At 45.6% G+C, this 14745-nt stretch overlaps 1 protein-coding gene across 5 annotated transcripts in view; it reads right to left on the reverse strand.

Moving 5' to 3' along the window:
- The window catches only part of LOC115560982 (cell adhesion molecule 2), a 128938-nt gene that overhangs the window by 19041 nt on the left and 95152 nt on the right, over positions 1 to 14745 (reverse strand). For all 5 annotated transcript variants that reach the window (XM_030380715.1, XM_030380717.1, XM_030380716.1 and 2 more), the window contains one exon: positions 5749 to 5898. In XM_030380715.1, the coding sequence (XP_030236575.1) occupies positions 5749 to 5898 (150 nt within the window). The remainder of the gene's footprint in view (positions 1 to 5748; positions 5899 to 14745) is intronic.

The raw sequence follows: 14745 nt of genomic DNA on the forward strand, positions 1-14745 counted from the left end.
AGCTAATTGGTTGTAATGGATGAGTGATCTGTTGGCCCAGCTTTGGCGCTATCCATCGCCTCTCCCCTTCTCCCGCAGGTCTTGGCCGGTGGGGTGTGTGTGTGTGTGTTTGTGGGGTTGAGGGGGGGGGGTTAGTGGCAGCAGAGACTTGGACAGCCGGCCCCTCTGCCTCACAGCGTCGCCGGCCCCCCGCCCCCCTACAGTGTCTGCCATACAGCCCCCTCATATCTTTAATGGATGAGCAGGAGGAGAGTGGCAACCAGACAGACACAGTGAGACAGACACCCAGCCGGAGCGTGAGAAAGGCAGATAGTGAGACAGGCAGACAGACCAACAGCCACGGAGAGACACACAGCCGGAGAGTGAGAAAGGCAGATAGTGAGACAGGCAGACAGACCAACAGCCACGGACAGACACACAGCCGGAGAGTGAGACAAACAGACAGTTAGACAGACAGAAAGACAGACAGACACTGAGACAGGCATATTTAGCATGATATGAGGTGAATTGTGCAGCGGTGCTCCACAACATATGGTCATCTTCAGGACCCCAGGGCAAGGAGAAGGGGCTTCTCGAAGGTTTTTGGCAAAGTAGCTAATGGGAACGGAGGAGGAGAAAACTAAAAGCCGGTGTGGTTTTTGCTTTAGCCCTGCAAAGCTGAGTGGATTTTTACTTATTCAGTATTGCTCTGTTGTTGGCTGAAAAACACTGCTTACCTTGTGGACCTAACCGTCTTTCACAGTCCTTTATATAATTTACCAGCTTGTCGTCGACGCTGCTGTTGAACTGCCATCCTACATTTCATAACGCTGATCCTCCCCCTGTATGCTGCTGTGAAGCGCAGACACAGCCACACAGGCAAGGAAATAATACACGCCGTTCGGTGCTTGACACTTTTCTCAAAAGCGTCTTACGATACCTTGAGCGCATACATTGTTAGCATGGGCAGCGTCGGTGGGACTTGAACCGCTAAACCTTGGGTGGTGAACTCCTTCTGATGCACCGGAGAGGCTTAGTTCATCTATGTGAATAGTCCTTTTTTTATATATATATAATCAAACAAAAAACGTCTAGAGTAAATAATCAAACTATTTCTTTAAAAATTCCGAAATTGTAAATCCAAACGAAAAAAATAATTTAATATTGAATAACATGATTATGGTTGAGGTTTTGGAGACTTTTTTCTTTTCAGGAGAGTCGAACACGAATGCCCCACAAGGTTCCCGGCTGCATTAGATGTTCTTTCCTCTGAAGCAATACTTTTGTTTGGTTTTCCCCTCCTTTGAATAGATAATCACACAAGAGCCCCGTAATGTTTGAGCTTCGCCCCAGACTCGGTCAAACCAGCAGCACTAATGTAGAACCACGGTTTCTGTACAGTCTTTAGCATTCCAGAAAAGTGCAACCAAATCCCCTTCTCTCCAGGGCAACCATTGACATTCTGCAGCACCTCCTCTCATTCTTATTCACCAGGACAGGAACAAAAAGGGAGCAAATTATACGCTGAGCAGAGGTCAGATTCTGTGCTTCTCAAGCCCAGTAGGTATCACATAGAATGGATAGAGAGACGCAGAGAACAGGGAAGGGATTCATCACGCCAGATGTACCAGACGTCAGGTGTAGTTCAAGTTAACAGATTCGCTGCTTCGTGTGTCAATATCGATATAAGGTGAGTTTAACACTTGGGGCTTTGATGTTGAACACAGAATGGATAAACAGGATTATCTTTTTATTGAACGCATCAAAAGCATATTTTTTCTTTTTATGCGGTTTTTCTTTGGTCATATTTGAGGAGAAGTCGGTGTGTGTTTTCACAGAATATTCTTTTTTCGCCAAACTTTATTCCTTTGATAAATACCAAACTTGGTGAGGGCCCAAAAGGTGCGGCAAATATTTTCAAGCAAGCCACGCAATGAAAGGTGTCCATGCTGCACATTACATCCCGGGGGAAATGAGCGCCGAAATGTGCGCCAGCGAAAAAGACGATTAAAAACAAATATCAAATACATCACACACACATCAAAAACAAACTCTCCGGCACGCTTTAGCCACCCTGAAACCCTCCCCTACGCTGGAGAGTGCCGTGCTGCAGTGACAGAGGGAAATACTTTGCAAGATGTTAATCTAATTGAATCTAATCCGTTGCTCTGTGATCCGCGCCTCTGTCTCCACTCTGGTGACGGAGCCCTGACGGATGAAAGGGGGGGGGGGGGGGAACAGTCTTTTATGACAGCAGCTGATCATGCGGGAAGGGGAATGGGGGGACGTCGCGCTCCGGCAACCCGGGCCCTCGCGTTCCGGCGCCCCGATACTCCCGGCTCGACGACCGAACGGACGCATATGATTGGCCGGGCACACAAGGGCGCCGCAAAGTAGGAAGCCGGGACATTCGGAGGGTCCTCCGCAAAGCAATTACTTGCTGATTTGGCACCGCGGAGCGTTGTCTTTCCATGCCAGACCGCCTTTTTCTTCGCATGAAACCCACTTGTGTCGCGCCTTCCATTCGTCCCGTAGGCCTCGGTCATATCGAATTGTGCCGCGCCAATGGTGCTGCTTCACGATCGGCGTGGGAGACGGTTCGGGGAAGGGAGAAGGGGGGAGCAGAGGGAGTTCTCACACTTAGCCTGGCCAACCTCCACAGAGTGCAGTACATTCGTTTGGCCGGGTGCTCTGCCCAGGATAAGGAACCTGTCATGCATTACAAATGGCCGACCCGGCGGAGGAGAGCAAGCGTTCGCATCCTCTCGCTCTCTCGCTCGCTCTCTCTCTCTCTCTCTCTCTCTCTCTCTCTCTCTCTCTCTCTCTCTCTCTCTCTCTCTCTCTCTCTCTCTCTCTCTCTCTCTCTCTCTCTCTCTCTCTCTCTCTCTCTCTCTCTCTCTCTCTCTCTCTCTGTCACTCCTCCTCTCCCTCTCTCCCCCTCACTCTTTCACTCCCTTCTCTTTCTCCCCTTTCTCTTTATCACACCCTCCCTCCCTCTTCATCTCTATTTCCCTCAGCTCTCTCTCTCTCTCTCATCTCCCCTTCTCCCTTTAACCACCTCTCCCCCGTTCCACTCCCTCCCACCGACCCAGGAGCTCTATCCCTGGCCTCAGCAGCGTTCTACAGCCCAGCGGGTACTGCGGGATCCACGGGGAACCTCCGTGAGAGGACGGGAACAACCACACCAACCGTCACTTTCTAGTTCAGCTGCTTGTATTGTCTCAGGTAACAAACTTTTATGTTTAGCAAACTGGGAGAGACTCTCTGCGTTGAACCTTCTATCCCTGCAGCGCAGAAGAGAGAGATATATGATCATTCATGTCTGGAAGATCCTCAACGAAACCACACCCAATGACGTCGGGATGCAGTTCACCGACAATATGCGGCTTGGAAAGAAGGTCAAAATTCCCGCCTTCAACAAGCATGCTTCTCTGTCCGCTGTGTCCATGCTGGGAAACTATGGAACATTCTCCCCCACTCCGTGACCTCAGCAACACAGCTATACATGTTCAAAATTCTGGTGGGAAAATTCCTCCATGAAATCCCGGACAAACCTCCTGTCAAGGGATACCATACAACACAGAATAGGAACAGCATTATAGACTGGTGAAACCAGTCCGGTGGCCTGCAGTACGTTCGGCGTCCATGTTGATCTCAACAGAAGCAAAAAAAAAAAAAAGAAAGAAACTGAACTTGAGATAGTATGTGAAATTATATATTTCAATAAATGTTAAATTAAATAAATAAGTAAATTCACACTTAATATAGAATATTCAAATCTTCGGGATAAATAAAGCTCCTTTTCATTTAATTGTATTTTACAATGTGCGAAATGTAATATAATATATTTCCTCAGGGACTCATTATATTAAAGTACATTTACACCTATAATTCCCCCAAAGACTTGTTGACCTAGTGGCCATATTGGTTATTTGCGCGGGGAAACCTTCTAGAATCTTTGGAGAAACCATGAGAACTCAACTGCAAATGCTTCCTCAATGTAATCTGGCTGAAGAAATGGAATGCAGCACTAAAACTAATGCTTGCATGGTTACCAAAGACTCTCACTTTCCAAAGACTTAACTGACGCAACACAAAATTGCCACTAGCTGAATAAGGTCCATACTGTCCCTAAAACTAGTGTGAAAGTATGTCAGTGATCTACAAACGAAACCCAAATATATAAATAATATAATTAAATAATAATAAATAATTTAGTTAAATAATTATATTACATTGCTTGTAATTTCTTCTGAAACATCCTCAACCATCCCCCTAAAATAGCTCCTGCAACCTGGAAAGTAAAATTGGAATTTGGCCAATTACACGAAAAAAAGCTTTAATTTAACTATTTGGATGATAATTCGTGGAATGCGTATTCACAGCGTGAAGTGTCACAGATTGATACATTAAAGGTGGCTTTCATGTGTGGGCAGAACGTCATTTGGTCTAATGAAACACCTTATAACTCATTATATAACCTCCCAGTCCAATCAGAGACACCGAGACGGGCCGCTTTCAAGTCCTTCACCTCCTCCTCTCCTGCCCTCCTCCTTTAGTCAACACCACCCGCCATTCACCCCTCTTCTCCTCCTTTACTCACTCTCTTCCTCTCCTTTTCGCCTCCTTCCCCCACCACCACCACCACCCTTTTCTCCTCCGTTACTTCATGCCCATTCTTGAAGCTCCCTTCGATCTGCGAACCGCTGATGTTGTGTAAGAGCCTTCAGGTAACCACTGATATTATGTGCCAGCCTTCAGAGAACCACTGATATCGTGTGAGAGCCCTCAGAGTAATTGATACCGCTAACACCTCGGGCAAACACCTTAAAAAAAAATCTTAAAAATAATGCAGCGACATCCGTCCCGCACCATCGCGCCGCTCCCGCCCTATTCCCCTGCCTCCTTTCCCTTCGCTGCCATTAAATCAGATCTGGACACCGAGGGCACATTGCTATTCCCTCCGAGTCTCTGTTGTCGTGGCGTCAACGGCGGTTTCAACCCCCCTCAACCCCCGCAGGTCGTACGGCATCCAAAACACATCTATATACAAGACAGGGAGAGGGGGGGTTGGATGCTAATTAAGCAAATCACGTTGCTGTCCGCCGGCGTCTCCGTGTTGTAAACAACGTCGTCAGTGTCGCGTGATTACAACAGCCCCGACTCCTCTACAGCACTCTCTCCTCGTGTTTCTGTGTTCCACCGTGTTAGCGTGTTAGCTTTTTTTGCCGCGCAGGGCCGCAAGGCGGAGGCGGGACTTCATTATTAGGCGCGGGGCTGGTGACAGTAAGACTAATGCGTCGCCGATCTCAACCTCTTGTCTCGCATCCAATCCAATTAAAATCAGACGGCGCCTAGCAGGCAGGCAGGTAGGCCACACTGTTTTACAGACTTGAAGGAGAATTTACAAGATGGCTGATTCAATCTGGGGGCTATTGCCGCAGTTTTTATTAATGGTATTCCTTTCATCTGTCCGTCCATCCATCAAGCCATTTGTTCATCCATCCATTCAACGTGAAGTGGATGACGGTTCATCCATTCCTTCCACTCTCTCCGTCCATCCCTCTCTCTCTTTCTCCCTCCATGTGTCCAGCCCTCCCTCCATTCTTCCCTCCCTTCCTCTCTCTTCAATCCCCTCCCACCCTCCTCTTCCCTCCCTCACCCCATCCACCCATCCCTGCCTTCCTCTCTCTTCAATCCCCAACCTCCCTCCTCTTCCCTTCCTCACTCCATCCTTCCTCAACACATGCGATGTCTGCGTTGACTCACCTTTCTTGTCCCCGAAGAACAGCGTCTGCTGAGCCGGGTTTGACCACTGGAGGGAGGTGTTGTCGTTGTATTCCACCCTGCAGGTCATGTTGGCTGTGCCCCCTTCCACCACCGTCACGTTCTGAGTGGTGGGGAACTGACCTTGGCCACCTGCAAGACGGCACACAGAGTGGTGAGCTCATGGAACTAAACACACACAAGTATGGACACGCACGCTGGCATGCACACACAAAGATACACACGCACACAAACACACACTTTCGCGCGCACATGCACACACTCAATTTGGCACACACACACACTCACACACATGCACACTTGGACACACAGACGGCACGCACACGCACGCACGCACGCACGCACACACGCACACACACAACTCACAAAATAGATTGCTTGTTCACACTTTGGCTGCTGCTGGTACTTTCTTCTTTGTTTGGCCGAGCCATCAGATAAAATACTTTCATAACAAAAGGCCTGTAGGCATTTTCTTTTCTTTTCTCTCAAACGCCGATGGTGGAGATCGTATCATCACACAGCAGATTATTAATGTGTAGCCAATGTGAACATACAAACAATTATCCACTCTGATTCACATGAGGACCATTTGCCACATTTAAATTGTGAGTGGCTTCACGAGGATGGTGATTGAGTTAATGATAGTCTAGTGGTTGGGTTGTCTGCCACCCATTCCAAAGGTACGGCTTTGATCCCCAAAGTCTGCAGCCCATCTGTAGGTGATCCTTCAGAAACATACCCTCGCCCTACCGGCTCCTTAATGGCATCTATTTGTATTCACTATAAGTAGCTATGGATACAAGCGACTAACCACAACATCCACAGAGCCTCATCAGAAAACATCAGTTGCAGTAACCCTCATTTGACCAGTGGTGGTGCTGTTCCTTAGATCCCCTTTCCAGTCTTTGATTACACTTTAACCTCCACATGGTCAACATCATACAATTACACCTCAGCAGCAGCAGCAGCTGTAGCGTCTAGAATAAACAGGTTGGAGCGAGCGGGAGGTATTAGTCAAGCCCGGAAGCCGCGTTACCGAGCCCTAATTGCCAGCGCTGCTAATAGGTGGACGCCACGGGCTGCCGTGGGGCCCGGAGATGCAGCTGGGTGGTAAATTGACACATAATCCCGGACATGGTGGCCGACTCGATCCAAACCACCAAATCCACCTTGCCGCTCACACGGGGTATACTAGAGGACAGCCAAACCGCTCACTTAATCACGACTACCAGCCTGGCGCAGTCGCAGTTTTAAGATGGGCCGTTTTACTGTTTCTGATTAATATATTATAATATTATTGTTAAATGATATATTATTATATATTAGATTGAAGAAATATTTTAACATGTAGGAAAACTGTTTACTCTATTATGAATGCCATTTGATTCATGCAAAATATAATATAAGTCATATAACATATACATACGATTTGAGCGTGACCAAAGTCTTATTATGGTCGCCAATTACATTGCACAAGTTTTTGGTGCAAATTTGTGAACTTTCCTGAATATTACAGACTCAAAAGAACAGTGGATCTGAGAGCAATGACAGTGACCAAGAGTGACCAAAAAAGACCAACAGACCCACAGGGACCAACAGATACCCACAGTGACCTCTTTTCCCCGCCAACACAGATTCCAAAGTTTCCTGAACTTCTATTAACCAGGACGGTTACTACTTTGTCCTAGCCTAGAAATCTAGACGCCCCTAGCGGCAGCAAATTGAATTTGCAGCCAGGGAGGTCTAGCCTTCTGTCGTCGTTTTTCGCTGCTGGAAACAGAAAATGTGAAAGGCCAATCAGATCGTGAGGGGCGGAATCGAGCCGAATGACGACAGAGCTGCGACGGTTCCGTGTAAACAATAATGGCTGCTGCTGCTGGCGAACAGCTGTCTTTCGACTCGGCTTTGGCAGCGACTCTTCAAGACTTGAAGTTATCATTTTCTTTGAGAAATGAACAAAGAACTGCACTGAAGTCTTTCCTGGAAAAGAAAGATGTATTCGGAGTTTTGCCGACCGGATACGGTAAAAGTTTCGTCGTTGGTCTCCGTTCTCTCAATCCATTCTCTCGATCCACCATTCGCAACACTTCCCCATGGACATTTCCGTCGCTCTGACTACGTCACCTTCTTCGTTGCTCTGATTGGTTGTAGCGCTATCCTATTGCGTGCAGAGGGAACTTGAAAGACAACCGTTTATCCCGCCCCCACTGCCAACGTATGAGACCAGACCCAATATCTTACCGATATGGGTCTGGCTTGCCAGGCTAACTTTGTCCTTGATACGGAGGACGATTGTGATCTATTTCTTTTGAAAACCAGAACTATTGCTTTTGTAACATTTTATTAAAACAGGTAAAACTTGTTGGTCATTTATTGTGATTAATAGTAGCCTGCTGACTACTATATCTACTACCATTCAACATTTATAACACATTTAATGCTAAAAAATATATATTTAGTATGAAGGTACAGCATTTGGCCACGGCATAAAAAATGACAAATAAACCCATTAAACGCTACTAAACACTACAATACAAAAAGCTTGCGCAGTAACTACAATCAAACTCCTTCTCCCAGGAGGCCGATGGAGTCCACCAGTTTCATTTCCCATGACCTCCGTCTTGATTTTCCTTTCTTCCCGGACATGGTTTGGTTTTTCCACCGTCTCCGGCGAGTAAAGACAGCGGAGAGATATATGACGTCTCTATTCACGATGAAGGTGACATTGGGTCCGCCTCATCAAAGGTACTGCGTTTGAACCCCGTTAGCAGCTGTCTGTCTCATTAGCTCTGCACCCACTGGTTGGGGGGGGGGGGGGGGGGTCGGGGAAGGGGCAATGGTCAGCCTGACCTTAGCCGGCCTTGTGGGCGACCATGTGGCTGACCACCATCAGAGCGCGGCGGAGGGGAATGGAAATGAGGAGGAGTCCAGAGGAGACAGGGCAATGTGGTGTTCATAACTGGGGTTGTTGTCAGCGTACCAAGTACAATAACCCATATAGCGACAAAATGGGCTTGTTTAAGAAGAGTCCGTCTTGGTTATAAATGCTAGCTCTCCCTGCTAGCGTTTAGAACCAAGAAGCAGCCATGATGGCCCGCTAGGTGAATAAGGAGGACCCTTGGCTTGTTCAGGGCGTCATCTGCATCTATCAACAGATGGCCGCTGTGGACTGCCTCGCTGTTTGTGATTTACAGTCAGTCAGTCAACGCCGACTTGCAGCAGCAGTAGTAGTAACAACGCAGGCTATCTCATGAGGAATATAAAACCCAAGGATAACCTTGACAGCGCTATGGGATTGAGCAAAGTGACTGCACTGTATTCATGATGTAGAGGTCAAGGTCCAACCTTGAACTCTCCTCGCTGCACCTCCCAACGCCCCTCTTCCTTCGGTCCTCTCCTCCTTTTCTCCTCCTCTGCTCCTTCCTGTCATCCCCCTCTCCTCTCACCTCTTTCCCCCCTCCGCTTCCCTCGCCATCCTCCTCCGTCTCTCCTTTCTCCTCCCTCCCTACTCCCTCCCTTTCTCTCTCTCTCTCTCTCTCTCTCTCTCTCTCTCTCTCTCTCTCGCATCCAAGCCTGGCTCTAACGTGTGTGTGTGTGTGTGTGTGTGTGTGTGTGTGTGTGTGTGTGTGTGTGTATGTGTGTTCACAACAATATGGCCGGTTTGCCGAGACAGGCAGAACGAAGGGAAAAACAAAAGCTAATGAATATAGACGCGCTAATCTCAGTGGAGTAGGAGGAGAGGTGCAACGCATGGCTGAGCAGCGCTGCTGCCAACGCCGACGCGCCACTGATGAAATCCTTTCTTTCTTTCTCTTTAACGATGCCTATTAGGGCCTATGATATCTGGTGGATGTGATATGAGCGTGCAGGAGGCTGATGTGATATCTGGGGGATGTGATGGGAGTGTACAGGAGGCTGATATGATATCTGGGGGATGTGAGAGTACAGGCGGCTGATATGATATCTGGGGGATGTGAGAGTACAGGCGGCTGATGTGATATCTGGGGGATGTGATGGGAGTGTACAGGCGGCTGATATGATATCTGGGGGATGTGATGGGAGTGTACAGGCGGCTGATATGATATCTGGGGATGTGATGGGAGAGTTATAGAGGACTAGGCTGCTGCCTGGGGCCACATGACGGGGGGGACCAGTCTGATTTCATCTCTCTCTCTCTCTCTCTCTCTCTCTCTCTCTCTCTCTCTCTCTCTCTCTGATGACATTGCTATAACAAAAGCTCAATCTCAAAATTGTGATGTCATCCTTTGATCTCAAAACGTCATGATAAAACACAGCTCTCTCTCTCTCCAACGCCTGTGATGTCATCGATTGAAAATACAGTGCTCTCGCTCTCTCAACTGTGATGTCAAAGAACAAAACACAGCTGGTTCTCTCCCGACTTATGTGTCACAAAAGGATGTAAACGTCTCTCCAAACTCTAATGTCGTAGGGGACCAATCTCAAGAATACAGCTCAATTTCAACTGAGGCAACCAATCTTCCTCTATAATCCCTTTCGAATTTCGTCCCTTATCACTTTTATTAATATTTGGTGTGAATCTGTAGGCTACACTGTGTATACACAGGCTTATGCATACCCAAGGCCACTACTGGCATGTGATTGGACCTTCCGGCCACTAGAGAAAAAAAAACAAAAACATATCTGATTTGAATTTCAACATTCAATTAGTATTACTTTTAAGTACTGTTCGATTTCTATGAGAGTGCCGCAGTTAGTTCCAACAGCCCCAATCTCAACTGCGATATCATTGAAGATACCATAGCAACACACAGCTCTCTCAAACGTGACGTCATTGGTGTAAGAGGACATTCTCAAATGATGAGGTCATAACCAAATTATTCTGCATCCACAATAGATGTGAGTGTGTGTGGCCCCTAAAAGCACAATGGCATCACTCTTTCCACACAAGGCTCTGCTCCCCTCTTTCTTTCCCCGAAGAATAGAGAGGAAAAAAGACTGAAAAAGAAAGGATAGGGGGAAGAAATCTATATGGGAGGATGAGTCACACGGACACTTGGGTCTCATAACACAGGAACCATCACTGGTTCTGGAGAATAATCTGTCCCACGGGAAAAGAGACATAGAGACAGACAGGGAGGACAAGAGAGAGAGAGGACGAGAGACGGAGAGAGAGAGAGAGAGAGAGAGAGAGAGAGAGAGAGAGAGAGAGAGAGAGAGAGAGAGAGAGAGAGAGGGAGCTAAAGAGGGAGAGGAAAAGAGAGGGAGGGGGAGAGTAAGAAGGGAGAAAAAGGGAGAAAGAGAGAGCAAGAGAGAACCAGAGATTGAGGCAATAGACAAAGAATACAGATTCAATATTCAACATAATAACAGATTGTTTGATAAACGCCGAATCGTGTTTAAATTCCTCTGACTAATTTCAATGGAGGTGGTTATTGATTTTCCTCCATAGATTTCATCTGCTATTTTTGTGGCTGCATCGCATTTCTACAGTATAACAGTCAGATCCAGGGCGTAGGAGGCTTGGGGGGGGGAAAGGGGTGTCCAGCCCCAGTCTGTATGAAATAGATCAAATGAAAGAGGGAAGGCAGCTCCTATTTGTTGGCTTAAAAATGTCCATTTTGTGTTTTCTATCGATATTTGTTGCATACATAAATACATTCACTAGGAATTTTCAAAAAAGACAAAATAAGTAAAGTTATATGAGTGCCCATGAAGCATCTCCCTCATAGCAACTTGGTTATGGCTAAGTTAGCCGAGCATTTGAGTCCAGTGTTCTTTTCTGGTAGTGAATGGAAACTAAAAGGTTTTGTTTTCAGCAGTTACTGTCTCATTTTTTATTTTAATATTGATCGTATCATGTTCTAACTCCAAACTTGCACAAAAGACTTTGTGGTCTAAAGAAGGGCCTCTACTTGGTTTCATTGGCCAGTCCGATTGTGACCTTGGTAAGCGCTGCTGCTCTGACGGGTGAGCCGAACGTTTAAACATATTGGAGCTTTTATATACGGTTTTAAAAGTAGCAGAAAAAGCTCCCGAGAGAGGCTGAAACCCGAGGTCAGCCGCATATCATTCATCTTATTTTTCCACACTCATGAGAGGTGCTTCCAGTATCCACTGATACAGATATCACCAATATAGGACTGCTGTATTTGCTTCAACTCCTGTAGAGTTTAGAGTGGTTTGTTGGCTGTTAATAATGGTTCACTTCTTCAGAGTTCACCTGGACTCTATATCCTCCCTCCTTAACCCCATCCTCCCCTACTCTCCTCAAAACACCCTCCCCCAACATCCAGTCACTACCACTTAAACATAGTACTCAGCATAGCATCTTATCCTACCTACCGTTGTTGTATACAGGGAATGAGTTAACCTAGCACTTGTAAGGGCTCAGCACTTGTTCTATGAACATCCTTTCTGTAATGACAGTGATATATTGTTGTTTCTCTTTCTTCTGAAAAATGTACTTATTGCAATTAGCTTTGGATAGAAGTGTCTGCAAAATGTAAATGTTCCCTCTGACTGACTTTCATGAACACAATGTTTTTAAATGTGTATTTTTTCGAGAAACCAACTTTATGTACTCATTTTTTAACATGTCACTCATTTTTAAGTGGTGGCAAAAGCATTCTTCGAAACAATTAATGATTTAAAAACCAACATTCATTAGTATGAGCTATCGCCATTCAAGACAAATATTTGCTTTCCCCATGGTTGAAGACAAATTACTATCTACAGAACAGCTGTGTACAGGTATATAAATGTACAGTATTGATGTGTTTCTATATACAGAACAGATATATAAATCTACAGTATAGATGTGTTTCTATATATATAACAGGTATATAAATGATTATGCGTTGCTATATCTATAACAGGTATATAAATAAATAGTAAAGATCTTCTTCTATCGGGAGGCATCAGATCTGAGTCTATATTAGAAGACAGAAGATATTGTAAGTTGATGACCACGGTGTCACCAGTAAAGCCGCGTGCATGGCCGAGCAACACGATACAACCTGGTGGAATATGAATGCTTCCACTCTTAACAAACACAACAACAACAACAACAACAACATGATACTTTAAGTATTGATCCAGTGGTGCACAGTGAGCAGTGCAAGAGCAGAGTACGAAAACATTAGGCTTCGTGGCGAGCAGAAAATCTCTAACTACCGTAAACATGAGAGGAGAATACCCAGAGGTTTCCTGAAATAACCTCTAGCTATTTGTTGTTCCCCTAAGGTGATACTCCCCCCCCCTCCAGCCCCCAATCCCCGTCCCCTGTCCCCCAGAGCCCCTGATGTCCATGGCTGATTCCTCAATAGGATCAACCCTTTTTATACGATTTAGTCATTTTGCTAACCATTTATTCATTTAGTTAGCTTTCTACAAAGATTTTTTTTTTCTGATAGACTAAATATCATTAGTGTTGACGAGGAGGTAGGGGGTTAGGGGCATTCTTGCTCAGGGACACTGACATGTAGACTGCGATGGTGGACATTGGGGGTGGAATCCAAAACATTTGCTTAATGTGTAGGTGTTGCACAGTTGCACCGGTAGGTCCATCTGCTGAGAGTGATTAGTAAATCATCCGATAGGTGCTGCTGCCAAGGTTCTCGTTGACACTTTCAATCGCTTTTTGGCATTTGGACAGACGCCCTCGTTAGTACCGTTAAAATTTGATTAGATTAAACTTTATCCTCCTGATTGTACAAGCGACAAACAGCCTTAGGAGCAGTGGACAGCCACTGTGTCTGCAGGTCCTCAGCCAGTGCCTTGCTCAATGGCATAAGCAGGAGTAACAACGTAACACTGGTTAGAAGATGGTTTTGAAACACCATAATGTGGTTTCTGTTTTACATGATTTTTTTTTCTTTTTTTTACGATTCAGTGTCTCCATCTCCTTACTGGATCCGGTCTTTTCTTTTTACCACAATCAATAAGTTTGATATTTATCGAGGACAATCTCTAAGGGTCGCGTCGCCGGCCGGTTCCTTGAGTATTTTCTAACCGAGATCACGCCGGGCACAAACACGGCAGCAACAGCACCGAACGCTGGAGTGGGATTGGAGGTGAAATGGCAGAAAACATCTCCGTTGAAGAAGAAGAGAGGAATTAGTGAAGGATGGCCTGGGCCAGTCTGCGTCTCAGCTGACTGCACAGCGTAATGGAAACCAAGGGGCTGTCGGACGGCCAGAGAGAGCAAGGGACAGAATCAACCGAACCACGACTCAGACGTGTAAAGAAAACAAACAATTGTAAGCGATAGCACACAAGATGGGGCCTACATCTTTCTTAATCATTAAATAATAAGTAGAATCTATATCGTCGTAAGATACAACCACTGGCTTTATTCGTTATAGGGGGAAAATTATGATGAAGTCTCCTGTGGGAGATAATTTGGGTCGGTTTGTCAGGCAGAAATAGGATCTTCATATCACATTGGTAAGCAAAAGGAGGTCTAGGAGGATCCTGTATGTAATCTTTATTGTATTATTATAATACAGAATCAAACAGTCCGACATACACTAATCTAGGTAGTTCGTCAGATTGTCTGTTGCCTATCTGTCAGTTAGAATGTAAAGAAGATTTGGGTTAACATTATTCAACTGAATAAACAGCATACTATTGTTCTGTATGTATTCTGTGGTATTTAAATTAGCGTATTCTGTAATATTTCAGTGAGTTTGTGTGGAAAGTTCAGACAATAACAAATGTTATGAAAACCAAAGAGTATCATTTAACAATTTAAAACATTTCTTGACATTGATTAAAATAATAAAAAAGCCTTATTCAAAGGTGTTTATACAGTGTATATTATGTACACTTCATGTTCACTTCTGATTGTGGCAGTTTTCCAATACAAAGTCTTTTTTGGGACTTTGTTGGGTATGCAACAATGACTATTGAGCATCGACAGCCTTATAATGAAGCACTGCAATTACCTTAACTTGACGTGCTTGTAATTAACCGTCCTTTATTGGGGAGTGTGGCCCA

This window comes from Gadus morhua, chromosome 16 (assembly GCF_902167405.1).
Source record: "Gadus morhua chromosome 16, gadMor3.0, whole genome shotgun sequence".
Taxonomy (NCBI): domain Eukaryota; kingdom Metazoa; phylum Chordata; class Actinopteri; order Gadiformes; family Gadidae; genus Gadus; species Gadus morhua.